The following is a 23183-nucleotide window of genomic DNA, read 5'->3' as shown; positions in this document are numbered from 1 at the left end:
GCTATCCTCTATTATGAGAGGCATTGAAAATAAAAGTAAGGATGTTATGCTTCAGCTATGCAGGTAAGACCACATCTCAAATACTGTGTGCAGTTTTGGTATCCTTGTTTAAGGAAGGATGTAAATGTGTTGGAGGCGGTTCAGAGGAGGTTTACTAGATTGATACCTGGAATGAGCGGGTTGTCTTATCAGGAAAGGTTGGATAGACTGGACTTGTTTTCACTGAAGTTTAGAAGAGTGAGGGGAGACTTAATTGAAGTTTATAAGATCTTGAATAGTCTTGACAAGGTGGATATGGAGGGGATGTTTCCTGTTGTGGGTGAGTCCAGAACTAGGGGGCACTATTTTAAAATTAGGGGTCGCCCTTTTTGGACAGAGATGAGGAGAACATTTTTCTCTCAGAGGGTTGTGCGACTTTGGAACTCTCTGCCACAGAAGGTAGTGGAGGCGGGGTCATTGAATATTTTTAAGGCGGAGGTAGATATTTTCTTGTTAGGCAAGGGAATCAAGGGTGTAGATGGGAGTGGGGAATTAGAAACACAAACAGATCAGCCATGATCTTATTGAATGGTGGAGCAAGCTCGATGGGCCAAATTGCCTACTTCTGCTCCTAATTTGTATGTTCGTATGAAGTGCTGAAAGCAAATAAGACATTGAAGAAATTGAGTTTAGACAAATGTACACTCAAGTTTCTAGCATTGGGTGACCCAGAAGAAATGAAATTGGTAATTTTTAGTGATGCCTCACACGCTAATCTTCCCAATGGTTATTCGAGCGCAGAAGGGTTCATTATATTTTTGGTGGGAAGAAATGATAAATGTTGCCCATTAGCCTGGGAATCGAAGAAAATAAAGAGGATAGTGAAAAGCACCATAGCTGCTGAGACACTTGCACTGTTAGAAGTGATAGATATGGGTATGTATTTATCGAGTATTTTAAAGGTACTCTTATATAAGGCACAATTGGAGAAAAATCTTCCTATAGAATGTTACATAGATAACCATTCTCCTTGGGACAATGTCAATTCGACAAAAAGTGTCACAGAAAAGAGGTTGAGAATTGATCTCGTGAGTATAAAAGAAATGTTGGAAAGAAAAGAAAAATCATAGGAACATAGGAGCAGAGTAGGCCATTCAGCCCATCGAGCCTGCTCTGCAAGTCAATACGATCATGGCTAATCATCCACTTCAATGCCTTTTTCCCACACTATCCCCATATCCCTTTATGTCATTGGTATTTAGAAATCTGTGAATCTCTACTTTAAACATACTCAATGGCTGAGCTTCCACAGCCTTCTGGGGTAGAGAATTCCAAAGATTCACAACCCACTGAGTAAAGAAATTTCTCCTCATCTTGGTCCTAAGTGTCTTCCCCCTTATTTTGAAATTGTGTCTCCTGGTTCTAGACTCCCCAACCTGGGAAAACATCTTACTTGAATCTACCCTGTCTATCCCTTTAAGTATTTTGTAGGTTTCAATGAGATCACCTCTCATTCTTCAAAACTCTAGAGAATGCATGCCCAGTTTCCCCAATCTCTCTTCCTAGGTCAGTCCCGCCATCTCAGGAACAAGACTGGTGAACCTTAGTTGCACTCCCTCTATGGCAATAATATCCTTCCTAAGGTACGAGGACCTAAACTGCACGCAGTACTCCAGGTGCGGTCTAACCAAGGTCCTGTACAATTGAAGCAAGATTTCACTACTCCTGCACTCAAATCCTCTTGCGATGAAGACTAACATACCATTAGCCTTCCTAATTGCTTGCTGCATCTGCATGTTAGCTTTCAGTAACTTATTGATAAGGACATCCAGGTCCCTTTGTACATCTAACCTCTTACCATTTAGGAAATACTCTGCACATCTATTCCTCCTACCAAAATGGATACCTCACATTTTTCCACATTATATTCCATCTGCCACGTTCCAGCCCACTCACCAGGTTTGTACAAATCCCCTTGAAGCCGCTTTGCATCTTCCTCACAACACACATTCCCACCTAGTTTTGTGTCATCTGCTAACTTGGAAATATTACATTTGGTCCCCACATCCAAATCATTGAAATATATATTGTGAACATTTAGGGCCCAAGTACTGATCCTTGAGGTACACCACTAGTCACAACCTGCTTGTGAGAATGACCAGTTTATTCCTACACGCTGTTTTCTGCCAATCCTTAATCCATGCCAGTATATTACCTCCTATCCCATGTGCATTAATTTTGCTAACCAACCTCCTGTGTGGGACTTAATCAAAAGCCTTATGAAAATCCAAGTATACCACATCCACTGACTCCCCTTTATCAATTCTGTTAGTAACATCCTCAAAAAACTCCAACTGGTTCGTCAAACATGATTTCCCATTAATAAATCCATGTTGTCTATGCCTATTCAGATCATTATTATCCATTTATCACATCCTTTAGAATAGATTCTAACATTTTCCTTATTACTGATGTAAGGCTAACAGGTCTGTAATTCCCTGTTTTCTGTCTCCCTCCCTTCTTAAATAGTGGGTTGACATTTGCTACCTTCCAATCTGCAGGAACCACTCCAGAATCTGTAGAATTTTGGAAGATGATCACCAATGCATCCAGTATCTCCATAGCTACCTCTTTCAACACTCTGGGATGTAGAATATCAGGTCCTGGGGATTTATCAACCTTCAGCCCCATTAATTTCTCCAGTACAACCTTCTTACTAATACTAATTTCCTTCAATTCCTCATTCTCCCTATTCCCTTGGATCTCTAGTTCTGGGAGATTTCTTGTATCTTCCTCAGTGAAGACAGACACAAAGTAATCATTTAGCTTCTCTGCCATTTCTCTATTCCCCATTATAAATTCTCCTGACTCTGCCTGTGATGGATCCACAACTGTCTTAGCCAAACGTTTCCTTTTCAAGTACCTACTGAAGCTTTAACAGTCCGTTTTTATAGTTTTTGCTAGCTTACATTCATATTCTATTCGCCCTTTCTTTATCAGTTTCTTGGCCCTCCTTTGCTGTATTCTAAAATCCTTCCAATCCTCAGGTTTACTGCTATTTCTGGCAACTTTACATGCCTTTTCTTTTAATCTTATATAATCCTTAACTTCCTTTGTTAGCCATGGTTGACTGCCTTTACTTTTGGAGTTTTTGTGCCTTGAAGGAATATATAGTTGCTGAAAACGAAGTAATAATTCTTTAAATATCCATTGTGTATGCACTATCATACCTTTTAATGTTTTTTCCCAATCCACCTCAGCCAATTTGCCCCTCGTACCTTCATAATTTCCTTTGTTCAAATTTACCACCCTGGCTTCAGATTGAACAATTCGCTTTCAAACATAATCACACATTATGCAGAGCAGGCCCAAAAGAGGAGTTGAAGCCTGGGACAGATCAGCCATGATCTTATGGAATGGCGGGGCAGGCTTCAAAATAAAATAAAATAAAATAAAATAGTTGCCGGGTTGTTTTACGAAGAGAGGTGTTTGTTCAAAGAAATTGTTGGATGTCCTGAAAGAGGGCCATCTTGTGTTATGAGGAGTTAGGAAAACATGGATTTTTTTAATGTTAAGATCGCTTTGTAATTCTTTAAACAAGTTTTCTTTTGTTGTTAAAAAGGGGGGAATATATAGTATGTTAATGGCTGGTGCTGTTGAAGGCTGATGATGTAATAATGTAAGATAAAGAAAAATTTATAATTATTTTGTCTCTCTTTTTCATTTTTTGTATATATATGTATTTAATTTAAAGAAAAAAGGGGAATCTGTTAGTGTCTAATAAGTTCTGTTAAGGGATGGTAAATACCTAGTAGTTGAAGGTAATAGGGTGAACAGGTGTTGGGTGTTGTTACAAGTGGAGAAGTAAGCTCTGTGGCAAGCAATAAACAGTCTCCACCAAAGCATCCTAGTCTCAGTGTCTTCTTCCCAAACAGGCTTGGAAGTTTCTCCAAAATCCTAGAGATGAAGGCCGAGAACTGCAGCAATTGGATGCCCAGGAACCATAGGAGCCTGATGAAACTACAGAAGAGAACTATTACTGGCTGCAAGAGCCATTCAGCAACTCTCATAGTAAGCACTTTATCATAACATTAACTAATCACTGAATTATTAGTTCTACCTACATTTTCCTCACACAATCCACAAACATGCCTTCATTTATGGTGTCTTAATTCTGCCACATCACTCATTCCTGATACCTGAATAGACAGGTTACATATATGCAGTATATTAGGAACACTCTTTAGCTGCGCAACTTCAGTGCAACCAGCATTTTACTAACCCCACATTATGTATATGTGATTATTGTTTCCTTCCACTGTGTTTCCCTTTAGTGTAATTACAAAATATAAGTCTTTTAAACCTGTTCTGTGCTTCACCTAGGTGCTATCTCATTGGCAGGTGTATATTAAGTGGCTGAATGCTGTGTGCCCATAATAGGCTCTTGGGATTGAGGTGACCTTCTCCACAACCCACCCAGCTGCTCGATTTTTCTGCAAATGTGGGTTTGACCTTTTTCTGTATCATGTGTAGGTATTGGAGTGAGATGGGAAGAGTGTGTTGTAGTCTTGAGACACAGCATTATCATTCATGGCCATTCCAGCCATGCCCCTGCTGCAGGATACGGCCCGATCATGACCACTAATTCTCACAACAGCAGACCTGAAGGTATTATCGAGGCAATGAAGTCTGACAACTAACTATTCTCTGCAAGTACAGTGCCACATGACCTTGCATTACTCTGAGGTCTTATGGGGGACTCACAATGATACCTTTGGAAATTTGCTATTCCAGATTGATGCTGAAGTCCTGGGTCCCCAAATTCCTGAGCCTTTGAGGGAATGAGGATGCAAGTTGGGTGGGAGGTGGCAGAATTTGGGATGGAACCTAGCTTGTCTGGGTCTCCACCCTCTTCTTTTATATTCTGAAAATTTCACAGGAGGAGGCAAGTAGATCCACTACCCCCGGACACCCCGCCACCACCTGCAGAAATCTCACCAGCTATGCTTTTCATGTAGTTAAGTTAAAGTATACCTGCAGGAAGCCAACATACTTACTACAAAATGTGATACTGAGCACCTAATCCTTGTCAACGAGGGGCAATCAAAATCATTTGCACAGGATTTCCATAGGAAAGCAGCTCAGTAATAAACTATTAGCTCATTTTTTGAAAAAAAAAGAGTTACTCTTCAGCTGCTTCTTTAATGCTGATGACCCGGTCCCTGGGATTTGGGATATAAATAATGGCAAGCAACACTGGCAGCCAGAAATCCTGCCCTGCTGTACTTCTGGTGATTGAGTACAGGTCAAGGAATTTGAGTTTCCTAAAGAAAAAGACTTTGGCCAATATTTCACAAGTAATATTTCCCTTCATAATGCTTCTTTATTAGCTTTCTCATTGGTGTAGCTCATAGAGAGGAAGAATTATGAGACGTTGACATTAATGAGATAAGGCATTAATGTTTTAGGCTACAGTTATATTACATTACTGGCCTGAGACTGGTAGTTGTGGACTGTGAAGACGACAACAATTACATTAAATGAGAAAGTACTTTAAAAAAATGAATACCTGAGCTAAAGCAAATGTACATGTAGTCCTGTTCCAGAATGTGGGATGCACTTGCCGCAATAACCTCCACATTTACCAGTCACTTTGGCGCCATTCTGTGGATGGAATAGGATTTACATCACTGGAGCTGATGAACAATAAATCTACTAATGTCTAAAGAAGTTAATAAAGCTGTTTAAATTCACAGTATAAAAGAGCTTGCTAATGCGAATATTTTCTCCAATATACTGATAATATTGATTTTAATAATGCTTTGTAGATAACTTCATATAGAATAGACCTAACATATAATGCAAAGAACCACATGTCTGTCTGTCGCAATGTGTGGTAAAATCTAAAATTATCCCTGTGACATCCTTCAACCACTCATTTGATGAATATTGTGCATTTCTTTTGTGCATACTGACAAGAAGATACACAATAATCTAAGAAAGTGAACAAAGATAATAATGAAGAACCCATTCTTAAAAAGAATGCATCATCTGACCTACAGAACATGGGAATGAGACAAGAGCCAGGACCACTCAAACTTTACAGCTCACTTTGCCATTTAAACTCTTTTTCATCTTCTTTATTCCCCCCGCCCCCCCTCCACCCCCACCACATCAAAATAGTTCTATTTCTTACTGAATCAGGAATTTTCCAGTTGTATTTTGAATGCTTCTGTTGAGTCAGTCTTCCTGTGCAGAAATTGCTTCTGCACTTCCATTTGGGATATGCTTTTTGTTTTTGAAATTATAATGGTTTTCCTATTGCAGATTTGCCTATATTGAAATCCATTTGCCACAGTTTTGCACATTCACTTAATCGATCTATGTAATTTCACACTTCTATTTGCACTGCTTACAATACTGCCTATCTTTGTGCCAGCGGCAAATTTGGATATGTGCCTTTCTATCCCATCATCTAAGTCGTTAACGAATATAGCGAATAGTTAAGGCTCCAACACAGATCCTTGTGGGACATCACTGGTCACTCCCTGCCAATTTTGGAAGTCTATATGAATAACATCCATAGACATTCTGCTGTCCACTACTTTAGTCACCTTTCAAAAAAGTCAATCAGGCTCGACAGGCATGATCTACCCTTTACAAAATCATGCTGCCTCTCTCTGATCAGCTGAAAATTTTCAACGTGTTCAGTCACCCTGTCTTTAATTATAGACTCCAGCAATTTCCCAACAACAGATGTTAGGCTGACTGGTGTATAATTCCCTAGTTTCCCTCTGTTACCTTTCTTAAATAGCCGAGTAACATGTGCAATGTTCCAATTTAAAGGAATGGTTTGCAAATTGAGAAAATTTTGGAAAATTATAGTTAGGATGTCTGCAATCTTCTCACCTACTTCTTTTAAAACCCTGGAATGGAAACGATCTGGTCCTGGGAATTTGTCACTCTTTACTGCCATTAATTTCTTCATTACTCTTACACTGTTATGTTAATTTTGTTGAATTCCTGCATCTGATTCAATAATAGTTTCTTTGGGATGTCTGGCATGCAGACCTCTTCCTCTACTGATGCCAAGTAATTATTTAGCATGTTGGCCATTTCCTTATTTTCATAGACAACATCACCATTAGCCATTTTCAAGTGGCCCACATTGCTTCTAATCACCCTCTTTTTCCTAAGGTAATTGTCAGACAAAATTGTGTTAATTTTGATATCCCTTGCAAGTTGCTTCTCATACTCCTTTTCGTATAGCTCTTACTCTCTGCTTTGTCACCCTTTACTGCTCTTTATATCTTTCCATTCATCAGGATCTGTGCTATTTTTTGCATTTTTGTATGCCTTTTCTTTTAGTTTTATGTTGTCTCTTAGCTCTTTAGTTGTCCATGGCTGTTATTTTTGGCAAGTAGAACTCATGCCTTTTAGGGGTATAAACTAGTTCTGTATCATATTAAATTCTTTTTTGAACACCTTCCTGATTTTCTGTTATTTTAGCCATTAACAGAGTTTCCCAGTTTACGGTGGACAGTCTCGGTCTCATCCCATTGAAGCCAACTGTACCTAAATCTAGAATCTTAGTAGTCGTTTCATGTTCTTCCTTTTCAAACACAAGCAACAATATTGATGGTGAGGCAAGGAGGGAGTGGAGGGCCACTTCTGCAAGCAAGAAACCCAGAAGAATGGGTTTCCCTCAAGTTCTGCCACGTTTACCGGCAGAACCTAATTACCATTTCCAGAGATAGCTGTTCGGGAGTGGTGAGGATGGTATTTCAATGAGGGGTGGCGGGGGAGTGGTGCGGGTTCCAGGAGAGATTGGGGATCGGGGGAACATTGATAGGGTGGTGGGGAGGAGATCAGAGGTTGGGGGTGAGGAAGATTGTGGGAACCTTGTGGGGGATATGGGGGTAGGGGCAGAAGGAGACTGTGGGCCATGGAAGGCATCGTATTGTGGGGTGGGGTGCGGGTCCAATCGCTGGGGAGGTTAACAGGTTGATTTGTGGGGGCTGGGGGGAAGCACTGCTTCTCCTTCTGGCCCACAAGCAGTGCTGGAGGAGCACTTACCTGTTCTATGCAGCAGTCCTCACCTCCATTTAGCTGCAGGGTTTTCCAAGGCCTGGGAAACCCGACTGGCCAGCGTTATAGCTGGAACAGAAAAAAAAAATCTGAGGCACACAGCCTTATTAAAATATTTAAATGAACAACTTGCCTCGTGCAAGCAGATTGGTCACCTGCCCCTGTCCTGCCTCCGTTAAAACTGGAAGTGGGCGGGTTCATGACAGGTTGGGTTCGGGTTTGAGAATTTTTACATTTTTACTTCCCAACTGACCCAAATCCACCCATTTCTGGGGGCTAATATTCTTCCCATGTCTCAATATCAAAAGCCAACTGTCAATTACCTGCCCGGATGCTAACTTCCCATAGAATTCCTTGAATTACTTACTCAGAATCTTTCTCAAAATGCTTGGCAAAATCCACAGTTATAAAGGTTTGACTTTTAATATGCTCATCAATATAATTTATAATTGTGAACACCAGGAGTGGAAGAATTACCTAGGGCTACAGCTGTCCTACTGCCATCAACCACTGCCTCTTGTTTCATATTATCCATCTAACACAATATTCAATTTATCAATTCCTCTTTAACCTTTTGGGGTTTCATGTAAACTACATTTCTTCTGAGAAGCTTATCAAATAATTTCTGGAAATCAATCCCTATTATCTACAAGGCTTTTTACATTCACAAAAATTGTAAATGATGCAAGGGCACAAGATGTGATTCCCCTACGATATTGCTTATGGCACAGGAATTCTGTCTGTCACAAAACTATGCTGTTTAGAATTATATCCTTTGCTCTTGTATATCCTTAAATTATTTGCTTTATAACAGAGTTCAACACTACATATGTCTACCATGTAAGTCTATTAATTCTCAAGAGTTTTGTAAAGGTTGAAATAACATCAGCTATTTTTCAACCTTTTGGCAGCATATCTATCCCTACTTAACTGAGAAAAAATTTGTCATAGGTCTCTCCCCATTTACAATTTTCTTGGATGCCTCCCATCTGATTTTGATACTTAATGAATATTCAATGGCAACAGTTTTTAATGCTCCTATCACTACCAAACTTTGTAGCTCTAAAGTATTTTAATGTACTTTTCACCTCCAACTAAGAAAAAAGGAACCTTACCAACATTTCTGATAGTGAAGATTCTCTCACCTCTTTCATCTTTAGGGGAATAGTTATTTTTAATACATAGCCATACAATACATGCTATGTTTTCCATATGAATGGGTTGTCTTGCCTGGCTTAATTAAATAACTTTGAACTATTCTGCATGCTAACTTTCTGAGCCTAGTGCAAGCTTGCTCTTCCAGCTTTCTGTTTAAAAATCAAACTTGCAGTGAGTGTTTCTATTTCTGTTTTTATCTCCTGATGTTCACAGTACTGGAAGGGAGGATATGGCAAGCAATCCCTCCAAAAACCTGGGATCAGGGACTTCCCAACACAGTAGGGTGAAATGTTGATGAGATACTGAGTCACATTAATACATTTTAAAAATTGTTTTATCAGCAAGTAGGCCATTTGCATTTTAACCACCTTTCACCTCACGGCTTTCTTAAACTAAGGTTGCTTTAAAAACACAGCATTTAACCCAACATGTAACTCTTTTCTAATTTTAAAAGTGTCCCAGCACAAAGGTCTCTTCCTTGAATCTATTGTGCACAGGAGCCAGATTGAGATTTCACTTCTAAGTTATTCTGTCACTTGGGTACTGAAGCACAACCAATACAAAATAACTCCACCATAAATCATAGAAATATCAGTATAAAAGGAGACCATTTGCCCTTCCATGCCTATGCATCGCCTCCTCAGTGCTAACTTTATTTATTTTTTCAAATATTTCCCTAGTTGACTCTTAAATGTAATTCTTGACTTGGCTTCGATAGCCAAACCATGGTGGGGATTCCTCTAGCATAAGTTTTATGAGTGAAAATTGTCTTTTATATGCTTTCCTTCTTGTAACTTTAGATACTTATACACTAGTTGCCCTTCTGTGGCATTGCTCACAAGAGGAATCACGACTAAGTGTAGTCTTCAAGTGAAGCAGAGTTAGAGAGGGCAGGCCAAGGGAGGGCTGTGATACTGGAAGCAAGAAGAAAGCTTAATGGGGAAGGTAGAGCAGAAATGGGAGGAGGGGAGGGTAGACCCCGGTTAGGTGTCATGGGGTGGAAGGCTGTGGAGGGAATGCAGGTCGTAGGAAGCAAGAAGAAAATGGAGCAGGCAGAGAGGAAAAGAAGACAGAGCAGGGTTAGAGAAAGTAGAGCAAATTTATAGGCAAAGGGTTTCGGGAAAGGCAAAGCACATTAATAGGCTCCGAGAGAGCTGGCACCCCTGGCAGGAGGGCCAGCTGAGGTTTGGGAAGAAGAGGGGTGAGAGGATAAGGTGGAGTGATAAGAGAAAGGGGACAGCAGGAGCGGAGGGTGAGAGGAAGAGAAAGTGGTGAAGTGGGTGATGAAGAGAGGGGTGGGGAACGAAGTGGAACAAGAAAGGGAAGAAAAAGAGGGAGAAAAGGACAGAAAACAAAAGAATAAAGTTAATAGGTGTTGCTCATTGGAGAAAGTTTAGATGTGAGATACCCAAGAAATCGTTGCAGAGTCTAATTTTATTTTCCATTTTTTGATGATATATCCCGAGGAATTACATGGCTGCAGGGGATAGGAAGCATCATGTTTTTATGCTCCAGGCATTGTAAATTTGGGGTAGGCATGATGGGCTGCTGGGTCTTTTCCTGCCCGTCATTTTCGTATACTCTTATATGGATTTGGGCATTGGAAGTACAATATTAAAATTTGCTGATGACGTAATAAGGGAATTTGGCAAACAGTGAGGATGATGTAAGTTAGCGCCTCTGTAACTCAATGAAGAGAAATATCAGCAGATATATTTTGGGAGGAAAAGCAAGGAATGAGAACAATGTTCACTGTAAGCTGTGCAGCTGCATGGCCACATAACAACCCGAAGTCCCTGCACACAAGTTGGCCCCTTTGAGTTGCTGTGCAAGCGCATGGCTGCTCAAAAAATTTAAAAGGGCCTTGGACTTAAAGAAATCACCTGCGTACTCCAAAAAATAATTCGAGGTTATGTTGAATGAAAGGACACATTGAATGCAAGCACTCTGAAGGATGTGGATGAATAGAGAGACTTGGGAGTTCAAATGCTTGATTCCTTGAAAATGCAAGTGCAGATAGGCAATTATTTAGGCCATAGTTTGAGTACTACATAAGGTTTTGAATGCTCTAATACAGAAAGAATAGTGAATCCAAAGAGACCATACAGTGTAGATACACCAGATGATGCGAGGAAAACTATAGTTATGAGCAGAGACTTGAGATACTGGGACTATTTCTACTGAAGAATAGAAGGCCAAGAAGAGAGTTTTAAAATTCTTAAGAGTTTTGATAAAGGAAAGATTATTTCCCCTGTTTGGAAGTCGACAAGGGATTATCAATTTAAAATTGACAGTAACAATGTGGTGAGAAAGGTTAGGAGACATTTCTTTATGCAGAAGGCTGTTGGAGCTTTGCCACAGGAAACAATGAAGCAGAGACCATTGTATCTTTTAAGGGAAAACTGGATAAACATTTAAAGATAAAGGGCTATGGAGGGAGCACACAACAGTGGGATTCGTTTTGGATTGGCGTACCAAAGACCTGTCCTATAAACTTTTATGACTCTATGTAGAGCAAAACAAAAGACTAAAGTAAAATACTGTAGATGCAGAATTTTGAAAGACTAATTGTGCCTACTTGACGTTTAAAAAAAACTTAATTCCTTTGAAGTCAATAGAAAGTAAAATCACACAAGGTGTAAAACCAACAGCCAATCCAAATCTGTCAGGTTGCTGCTGTGTGACTTCAGTTAAAATGATTCCCCCATGAATTAGTGACTTATTCACTATCAATCTTTCCTTTCCTCCGACTGAAGAACTGCTTAATTTGCACTAAAATGTGGATAAAATGGAAGCATGTAGGAGATGAGTTTTTTTCTATTTTATCCTGGAAAATAACCAGCCACATATATTATTACCTGGACTGAGGTTAAATGCCATCTGGTACAAACAATGCACCAGTTAACATATCATTTAGGTACAACTATTTTTTTGTGGACTACTTTTTCATCAAATAACATTTAACCTAAATAAAATTACTTCTTGCCAAATAATATTTAACCACATTTACCATTAGATTCTTACCAGCAATCGTTGTATTTCTACAACAGCATAATTTCCTTGTGAAATCCACCTTGTTGATTCAGACACTCTGAGTCCTGTTCCAGAAAGATTAATACTAAATTGACCCTGAAAAAAATGTCCTTCATTTATTATAAAATGTCCACATTAATAGGAGTTTAAAGAAACATCACATTAGACTATTAGATTTTGAATAAGCACAAAATATAGCTAGTCCATTGTCACATCTAAGCCAATGAAAGTTTGATTTCAACATGTCTCTAATGTCAATGTGCAGGATATTATTTCACCACACCTGTAACTAAAAATAAGACATCAGTGGATAAAAATGAACAAAAACAAGGCTCTCATTTTACACTTCCTTATGAATTTAGGTATAAATGATGGTAATAAAATGTGATGAGTTCATTAGTAAAAATGTAATATTTTGAGTTTGTATGCTGAGTTATTATTTTATCTAGATTCAGCACACAGAATGATTAACACAAAATTTTATATAGTCAAGTTAGTAATTATTTTAATACTATACAGCAATGTTGTATCTGTATTGCAGTATTGTTATAATTAATTAAGTATCTTACGTTAATGAAGTACGTGATTCAAAAATTGTATTGATAATATTTGTAATTTTAAACATATGGGAGGTATTAACTGCATTGTTTCAGAACTATCTGTAGAGGGCACTGCTGTTGTGCTTGCAAATAGTAAAATATGGTTCAGATAAATATTGTCAACTAATAGCTGCAAGTTATGATTAATGTATCCGCAATACTATACAAACTCTTATTTTGAATGTCTAATATAATAAATTGAACATCTTTCACTAAACAAATAAATAACATAGTTGCCCAGAAATGAGCATCACAGAAAATGTATTAGACTTTATTTACATGCAAAGTAATTTTAACCAACTTAGTTATTTTAATTTAATTTGCATGGTGCAGTTGGAATTTACAGATCATTAAGCACAATCTGATTATGTTAAAAAGTATTACATAGTGAAAATACTAATCTGGATATATCATAAAAATACATTGTTGCTATATTGTTAAAAGCTTCCTGTCATATTGACCCATTTAAAAAAAAAAGGAATCCAAGGTATAGCATGTAGAAGAGTACCACAATATAAAGTTCACAAATGATACAGCCTAAACTGGTGGAATGAGAGAAAATTATTTCAAATGAATTTACAATTTAAATACAATTGTGATGTGATGTCTTTTAAATTTTGATATGCCAAAATGAATTTCGAAAAGATTTTATTACAGCCACTGGGACGTAGTCAGCACATGGTTGTGTAGGCTTTGACTTAAACATTTATTGGAGAAGTTATACTTTAATGATATAATATTGTTACTATTACTTATGCAGCAGTTTGACAATGCAACATTATTGTAATTATTCATAAAGGCATCTCAGGATAGCGTAGTGATAGTTTTACTGGAATCTTGGACTAATAATCAAGCATGGTTAAGTTCAAATCCTCACAGGGCAGTTTGAGAATTATAATTCAGTTTTAAAAATCTGGAAATAAAAAGCTGGCATCAGTGAAAGTCACCATGAGGCTCTTGAATTGTCATAAAAACTCAACTGGTTCACTAATACCCTTTAGAGTAGGAAGCCTGTTGCCCTACCTGGTCTGGCCTATATTTGTTTCTAGCCTCACACCAACATGATTGACTCTTAACTGCCCACTGAAGTGACTGAACAAGCCAATCAGTTGTATGAAACCAGCACAAGTTGTTGTAGGCAGCCAACCGCCATCTTCTCAGGGCTACTACAGATGTGCATTAAATACCGGCCTCGGCATCGATGCCTACGTCCCGAAAATGAATAAAAATTTGCTTGAGTTCTTGGTGCATGCAAGAATTTCATGCTAATTTGCATATTATAAAATTTCTTCGTTTCCTGTGGATCTCCCAGAATAAGTTTTTAGCATTGCTTCTCTCCAAATCTCCAGGTAGAGTAGTTTAATTTAAAACACCCAAAAATATATCTAATGTAGGATATCACTCAGGTTCTTTCTTTCCTCACTCCATCCACTGTCTTGTTTTGTCCTTCGTCTTATAGGTGCACAATATTTGTTTTTTGCTTTGGTGCTGGCCGTTACTTAAAATATACTTATATGGCAGCCTGCAGTATGTGGGAAGTCATGGACGCACCATGTGTCCTTGAGCTCCGGGTTTCAGAACTCGAGCGGTGGCTGGAGTCACTGCTGTGCATCTGCGAGGCAGAGGACTATGTGGATAGCATGTTTAGGGAGGTGGTCACACCCCAGGTTAGAAGCATGCAGGCAGAGAGGGAATGGGTGACCTCCAGGCAGTCTAAGAGAACCAGGTAGGTAGTGCAGGAGTCCCCTGAGTCTATCTTGCTTGTTAATTGGTGTTACATTTTGGATAGTGGTGAGGGCGATGGTTTCTCAGGCGAGTGCAGCCAGAGCAAAGTCCGTGGTACCACGGGTGGCTCAGCTGCACAGGAGGGTGGCGGGTGAAGAAGAGTGGAAGAGCAATAGTGATAGGGGATTCGATCGTCAGGGGATCCGACAGGCATTTCTGCGGCAGTAAACGTGATTCCAGGATGGTGTGTCGCCTCCCTGGTGGCAGGGTCAAGGATGTCACGGAGTGGCTGCAGGCCATCCTTCTGGGGGAGGGTGAACAGCCAGAGGTCATGGTCCATAATGGTACCAATGACATAGGCAGGAAGAGGGATGAGGTCCTGAAAGCAGATTTTAGGGAGTTAGGAAGGAAATTAAAAAGCAGGACTTCAAGAGCACTCCCAGTGCCACATGCTAGTGAGCATAGGAACAGGAGGATTGATCGATTGAACACGTGACTGGAGAATTGCTGTCGGAGGGAGGGCATCACATTTCTGAGGCATTGGGATCGGTTCTGGGCAGGTAGGACCTGTACAAGATGGACAGGCTATAACTTAACAAGACCGGGACTAATATCCTCGCAGGGAGATTTGCTAGTGCTGTTGGGGAAGGTTTAAACTTGCTTGTCAGGGTGATGGGAACCTGAGGGGTAGCTCAAATTGGAAGTAAGTAAAGCTGGTAACAGGAAGTTGAAAAGTAGCAAGCAAAATTAGAAGGCAGGTGAAACAAAAGTGAGTATCAACTAGGCTTAGAGTACAAAATAATGTCAAAAAGACAAGGTTAAGGGCACACTACCTGAATGCTTGTAGCATTCGCAAGATGGTAGATGATTTAAAGGCACAAAGAGGTAAATGGGTATAATCTAATTGGCATTACGGAAATGTGGCTACAGGGTGACCAAGACTGGGAACTGAATATTCAAGGATATTCGACATTTAGGAAGGACAGGCAAAAACGAAAAGAAGGTGGTGTTGCACTGATAATAAGGAATGGGATCAGTACAGAGGTAAGAAAGGATCTCAGATCAGAAGAACAAAATGTGGAATCTGTTTGGGTGGAGCTAAGAAACAGCAAGGGACAGCAAACATTGGTAGTTGTTGTTTATAGGCCACCAAACAGTAGAGGTAGTGTGGGGCATGGTATTAATCGGGAGATTAAAGAAACATGTAGCATGGTTAATACAGTAATCATGGGTGATCTCAATCTGCATATAGACTGGGTAAACCTAATGAGCACTAATATTGTGGAGGACGAGTTTCTGGAGTGTGTTAGGGATGGTTTTCTCGAGCAGTATTTTGAGGAACCGACTAGAGAACAGGCTATTTTAGAATTAGTATTAGGTAATGAGAAAGGGCTAATTAATAATCTTGTGGTACAGAACCTTCAGGGACGAGTGACCATAATATGATAGAATTCTACATTATGTTTGAAAGTGAGGTAGTTCAATCTGAAGCCAGGGTGGTTAAATTTGAACAAAGGAAATTATGAAGGGCAAATTGCTCAGGTGGATTGGAAAATACATTAATCACAGAATCACAGAATTGTTACAGAGCAGGAGGAAGCCATTCGGCCCATCGTGTCCACACCGCCTCTTCGAAAGAGCAATTCACCCAGTTCCATTCCCTCGCCTTCTCCCCGTAACCCTGCACATTCTTCCTTTTCATATAACAGTCTAATTCTCTTTTGAATGCTTCAACTGCCTCCAACACACTCTCAGGCAGTGCATTCCAGACATTAACCACTCTCTGCGTGAAAATTTTTTCCTCATGTCACTTTTGCTTCTCTTACCAAATACTTTAAATCTGTGCCCTCTCATTCTTGATCCTTTCACGAGTGGGAAAAGTTTCTCTCTGTCTACTCTGCCCAAACCCCTCATGATTTTGAATACCTCTATCAATTCACCTATCAGCCTTCTCTTCTCCAAGGAAAACAGTCCCAACTTCTCCAATCTATCTTCATAACTGGAATTCCTCATCCCTGGAACCATTCTCATGAATCTTTTCTGCACTTTCTCCAATGCCCTCACGTCTTTCCGAAATTGCAGCGTCCAGAACTGGACGCAATACTCCAGCTGAGGCTGAGCTAGTGTCTTATACAAGTTAAACATAACATCCTTGCTCTTGCACTCTATGCCCCTATTAATAAAGCCCAGGATACTGTATGCTTTATTAACCGCTCTCTCAACCTGTCCTGCCACCTTCAATGACTTATGTACATAAACACCCAGGTCCCTCTGCTTCTGCACCCCCTTTAGAATTAAACCCTTTATTTATATTGTCTCTCCATGTTCTTCCTACCAAAATGAATCACTTCACATTTCTCTGCATTGAACTTCATCTGTCACTTGTCTGCCTAGTCCACCAGCTTTTCTATGTCCTTTTGGAGTTCTACACGATCCTCCTCACAGTTCACAATGCTTCCAAGTTTCGTATCATCTGCAAACTTTGAAATTGTGCCCTGTACACCAAGGTCTAGGTCATTAATATATATATTAGAAAAAGTAAGGGTCCCAACATTGACCCCTGGCGAACTCCATTACAAACCTTCCTCCAGCCCAAAAACATCCATTAACCACTACTCTTTGTCACTTAGCGAATTCCGTATCCTCAGCCAATTCTGTATAAGTTTGCTCACAAGTCTGTTGTGTGGCACTGTATCAAATGCCTGTCGAAAGTCCATGTACACCACATCAACAGTATTGCCCTCATCAACCCTCTCTGTTACCTCCTCAAAAAACTCCAGCAAGTTAGTTAAACATGATTTTCCCTGAAAAAATCCATGCTGGCTTTCCTTAATTAACCCGCATTTGTCCATGTGACTATTAATTTTGTCCTAAATTATTTTTTCTAGAAGTTTCCCCACCATCGAAGTTAAACTGACCGGCCTGTAGTTGCTAGACTTATCTTTACACCCTTTTTTGATCAAGGGTCTAACGTTTACAATTGTCCAGTCCTCCGTCGCCACCCCGAGTCTAAGGAAGACTGAAAAATGATGGCCAGTGCCTCTGCGATTTCCACCCTCATTTCCCTCAGTATCCTTGGATGCATCTCATCCAGTCCTGGTGATTTATCCACTTTAAGTACAGACAGACTATCTAAAACATCCTCTTTATCAATTGTAAACCCTTCCAGTGTCTGGATTGCCTCCTCTTTCACCATTGCCTGGGTTGCATCTTCTTCCTTGGGAAAGACAGATGCAAAGTATTTATTTAATACCTCAGTTATGCCCTCTGCCTCTTTGTGTAAATCCCCTTTTTGGTCCCTAATCAGCCCCACTCCTCCTTTTACCACGCCTTTACGATTTATATGTCTATAGAAAACTTTGGGATTTCCTTTAATGTTAGCTGCCATTCTCTTCATGCTCTCTCTTTGCTTCTCTTATTTGCTTTTTCACTTCTCCTCCTGACCTTCTATATTCATCCTGGTTCTAAACAGTATTTTCTACCTGGCATCTGTCATGAGCACACTTTTTCTTCTTTATCTTAATCTCTACCTCTTTTGTCATCCAGGGAGTTCTAGATTTGTTTGCCCTATCTTTCCCCTTTGAGGGAACATGCCTGAACTATCTCTTCTTTGAAGGTAACCCATTGTTCAGCTACTGGCTTTCCTGACAACATTTGACTCCAATTTATTTGTCCCAGCTCCATTCTTATCCCATTGAAGTTGGCTTTCCCCCAGTTAATTATTCTTGTGCTAGATTATTCTTTGTTCTTTTCCACAGTCAGCCTAAATCTTACGATACAATGATCACTGTCTCTTAAATGCTCTCCCACTGATACTTGATCCACTTTCCCCACTTCATTCCCAAGAACCAGGTCAGCAGTGCCTCCTTTCTCATTGGACTACCAACATACTGCTGTAGAAGATTTTCCAGAACACACTCGAGGAACTTTTGCCCCCCACTGCCCTTTACACTATGACTATCCCAGTCTATGTTTGGATATTTAAAGTTCCCCATTATAACTACCCTAGAATTTTTGCACCTCTCTGTAATTTCCTTGGAAATTTGTTACTCCAACGTATACCTAAAAGGTATGACAGTACTTAGGCAATGGATAGTCTTTAAAAAATTATTAGAGTTTACAGCAATTATACATTCCTTCAAGGGACAAAAACCCAAAAAGAAAAGTCAGTCAATCGTGGCTAACAAAGGAAGTTAAGGATTGTATAAGATTAAAAGAAAAAGCCTATAAAGTTGCCAGAAATAGTCATAAACCTGAGGATTGGGAGGATTTTAGAATAAAGCAAAGGAGGACCAAGAAACTGATAAAGAAAGGGAGAATAGAATACAAATGTAAATTAGCAAAAACCATAAAAATGGACTGTAAAAGCTTCTATAGGTACATAAAAAGGAAATATTTGGCTAAGACAAATGTGGGTTCATTACAGGCAGAGTCAGGAGAATTTATAATGGTTAACAGAGAAATGGCAGGGAAGCTAAGTGATTACTTTGTGTCTGTCTTCACTGAGGAAGATACAAGAAATTTCCCAGAATTAGAGATCCAAGGGACTAGGGAGAATCCCAGAACATGACTGCAGGAGTTCCTCAGGGTAGTGTTCTAGGCCCAACCATTTTCAGCTACTTCATCAATGAACTTCCCTTCATCATAAGGTCAGAAATGGGGATGTTCGCTGATGATTGCACAATGTTCAGCACCATTCGTGACTCCTCAGATACTGAAGCAGCCCATGTCCAGATTCAGCAAGACCTGGACAACATACAGGCTTGGGATTATAAGTGGCAAGTTACACAAGTGCCAGGCAATGACCATCTCAAACAAGAGAGAATGTAACCATTTCACCTTGACGTTCAATGGAATTAGCATTGCTGAATCACCCACTATCAATGTACTGGGGATTACCATTGACCAGAAACAGAACTGGACCAGCCACATAAATGCTGTGGCTACAAGAACAGGTCAGAAGCTGGGAATTCTGCGGCAAGTAACTCACCTTCTGACTCCCCAAAGCCGGTCCATCTACAAGGCACAAGTCAGGATCCTGATGGAATACTCTCCACTTGCCTTGATGGGTACAGCTCCAGTAACATTCAGGAAGCTCAACACTATCCAGGACAAAGCAGCCCATTTGATTGGCACCCCGTCCAGCACCTTTAACATGCACTCCCTCCACCCCCAACGCACAGTGGCAGCAGTGTGTACCATCTACAAGATGCACTGCAGCAACTCAGCAAGGTTCCTTGGACAGCACCTTCTAAACCTGCAATCTCTACTACCTAAAAGGACAAGGGCAGCAGATGCATGGGAGCACCACCACCTGCAAGTTCCCCTCTAAACCACACACCAGCCTGACTTGGACCTATATCGCTGTTCCTTCACTGTCGCTTGGTCAAAATCCTGGAACTCCCTTCCTAACAGCACTGTGGGTGTACCTACACCCTAAGGAGTGCAGCGGTTCAAGAAGGCAGTTCACCACCACTTTCTCAAGGGAATTAGGGATGGGCAATAAATGCTAGTTTAGCCAGTGACGCCCACATCCCCTGAACGAATAAAAAATGAGGAATTGAAGGAAATTAGTATTAGTAAGAAGGTTGTATTGGAGAAATTAATGGGGATAAAGGTGGATTAGTCCCCGGGATCTGATATTCTACATCACAGAGTGTTGAAAGAGGTAGCTATGGAGATAATAGATGCATTGGTGATCATCTTCCAAAATTCTATAGATTCTGGAACAGTTCCTGCAGATTTGAAGTTAGCAAATGTCACCCCACTTTTTAAGAAGGGAGAGAGAGAGAAAACAGGAACTACAGACATGTTAGCCTTACATAAGTAGTAGGGAAAATGTTAGAATCTATTCTAAAGGATGTGATAAATGGACACTTGGATAATAATGATCCGATTGGGCATAGTCAACATGGATTTATGAATGGAAAATCATGTTTGACGAACCAGTTGGAGTTTTTTGAGGATGTTACTAACAGAATTGATAAGGGGGAGTCAGTGGACATAGTATACTTGGATTTTCAGCAGGCTTTTGATAAAGTCCCACACAGGAGGTTGGTTAGCAAAATTAAAGCACATGGGATAGGAGGTTAATATACCGGCATGGATTAAGGATTGGTTCACAGGCAGAAAACAGTGTAGGAATAAACTGGTCATTCTCGCGTTGGCAGGCTGTGACTAGTGGTGTACCACAAGGATCAGTACTTGAGGCCCCAGCTGTTCACAATCTCTATCAATGATTTGGATGTGGGGACCAAATGTAATATTTCCAATTTCACAGATGACACTATACTAGGTGGGAATGTGTGTTGTGAGGAAGATGCAAAGTGGCTTCAAGGGGATTTGTACAGACTTAGTGAGTGGACAAGAACTTGGTAGATGGAATATAATGTGGAAAAATGTGAGGTTATCCACTTTGATAGGAGGAACAGATGTGCAGAGTATTTCTTAAATGGTAAGAGATTAGAAAGTGTACATGTACAAAGGGACCTGGGTGTCCTTGTCAATAAGTCACTGAAAGCTAACATGTAGGTGCACAGAGGTGATCTCATTGAAACTTACAAAATACTTAAAGGGATAGATAGGGTAGATGCAGGTCAAATGTTTCCCCTGGTTGGGGAGTCTAGAACCAGGGGATTAAATTTCAAAATAAGGGGGAAGCCTCTTAGGACTGAGATGAGGAGAAATATCTTCATTCAGAGGGTTGTGAATCTTTGGAATTCTCTATCCCAGAGGTCTGTGGAAGCTCAGTCACTGAGTAAGTTTAAAGCAGAGATTGACAAATTTCTAAACACCAATGACATAAAAAGATATGGGGATAGTGTGGGGAAAAGGCATTGAAGTGGATGATCAGCCATGATGATCGTATTGAATAGCAGTCTCGATGGGCTGAATGGCCTACTCCTGTTCCTATGTTCTCATTCTTGTTTCTTATTGTGGTTATTTTGTTTTTTTCATTTTTTTTAGGTTACGCATCCTTGTTCTTTCCTCTGGTGGGGTAGTCCAGAAAAGAAAGGGCATATCCTTAACATCAGAGTTAGCCCACTCAAGGACGATGTCAGGAAGCACTTCTTCACACAAAAGATTATGGAAGTTTGAAGCTCTCTCCCCCTAAAAGCTGTTGAGGTTAGGTCACGTGAAAATTTCAAGAGTGAGATTGATAGGTTTCGGCAATGGTATTAAAAGGGTTAAGGAACCAAGATGATAGATGGAATTAAGGTACAGATTAGCCATGATATAATTGAATGGTGGAACAGGCTCGAAGAACTGAATGGCCTACTCCTGTTCCCAAACTCCTACGTTGTTGTGAGAACTCACATACACTGCTAAACAGAACAAAAAACGATTTCTCTATGCAACATCATGGTCACTCATGACTGCAGAAATACAATTTGATTAGCCTGCAAAGTCAGGAAGATTTATATCAATTAAATACGAAGCTTAATGAATATATAGTAATAAATGCAGAAATAAGCTTGGAAACATCTGCTTTACTGTTGAAGTTTTGTTCAATTGTGAAAAATGTACAGTTTTAAAAGAGTACTCTCTTCTATTCTTTTTGTGCATCAATTACATTTTCCAGGACATGAAGAATATTCTTTCATGGGTATTAAGTCATTTTACACTTCAGTATGTCTTTTAGTTTGGTAGATGGGTGCACAGGAACACTTGTACAAATGCACTTAAAAACTGATAAGAAAGTACATTGTATTGTTGCTGCAAAATTAGTTTGTTTAAAAAATAAAAGCAGAAAGTTAAATAATTGTTATATTCTATTCAAAGGAAGTGTAAGTAATTTGTGACAGTAATAATGTGTTCTTACAAGATTTTTGACGTTTGACTTATGCATCATCATACAAAGTTATCCTGATATTCCAAAGATTAATTTAAATCCTTAAAGGAATAATAAAACACATCTTTTAATTTAACATGTACCTGTATATCTGTATGCTTTAACAAAATCTGGGTCAAAAAAACAGTTTAGCAAAGGACCAGTATTCTTCAGAAAATATTTTACTAGCTTTACATTTCTCTTTGTGATTCATTTTCAAGTTAGCACTTTAAATTATTAATGCTTATTTTCTGTTCATTCTACAATTTCAAATACAGACATCTTGTTTATAATGGATAACTGGCACTTTAGCTCCCTAAATTATAGCCTTGTAAATGACACTCGTGTCAGAACATTTCAGATTATTTTTCTATAATTTGGTAAATTCCCCTTCAACTGCTAAATTATAATTCACATCACAATCAATTGTTACACTTTAAATATGTAGCCAAATCACTCAAAAAAATAAGCAGAGTAGTAGATAGAGAATAAAGTAAAGACGCGCATGACATTAATTCTAGTTTGTATAGGGATGGTTAGAAGACTTTTGTGTGCATATTGTAATACATAATAGACTAACAATCAAGCTCATTTGTTGCTTTTTTTAATGTACACTTTGTGACTTTTTATTATATTACCATATTTAGTAGCCAAGTAGGTAAGTCACCTGTGGACATCTGGCAGCACTATAACAGTCTCCAGCTGTGGCAAATGGAACTGATCGTCCTTCAAGCGTCTGTGCAAAGTACAAGTCGGTTGCTATTAAGATG

General features: G+C 39.5%; 1 protein-coding gene across 2 annotated transcripts in view; it reads right to left on the bottom strand.

Annotated features, from left to right (window-relative positions):
• The window catches only part of adamts9 (ADAM metallopeptidase with thrombospondin type 1 motif, 9), a 402991-nt gene that overhangs the window by 17129 nt on the left and 362679 nt on the right, over positions 1–23183 (bottom strand). For both annotated transcript variants that reach the window (XM_068051578.1, XM_068051580.1), the window contains exons 37-39: positions 23081–23172; positions 12250–12354; positions 5549–5643 (exon numbers count right to left, since the gene is read on the bottom strand). In XM_068051578.1, coding sequence (XP_067907679.1) covers positions 5554–5643; positions 12250–12354; positions 23081–23172 — 287 coding nt within the window. In that variant the 3' untranslated portion in view covers positions 5549–5553. The remainder of the gene's footprint in view (positions 1–5548; positions 5644–12249; positions 12355–23080; positions 23173–23183) is intronic.

Source organism: Heterodontus francisci, chromosome 19 (assembly GCF_036365525.1).
Source record: "Heterodontus francisci isolate sHetFra1 chromosome 19, sHetFra1.hap1, whole genome shotgun sequence".
NCBI lineage: Eukaryota > Metazoa > Chordata > Chondrichthyes > Heterodontiformes > Heterodontidae > Heterodontus > Heterodontus francisci.
This window is presented reverse-complemented; position numbering and strand designations above follow the sequence as displayed.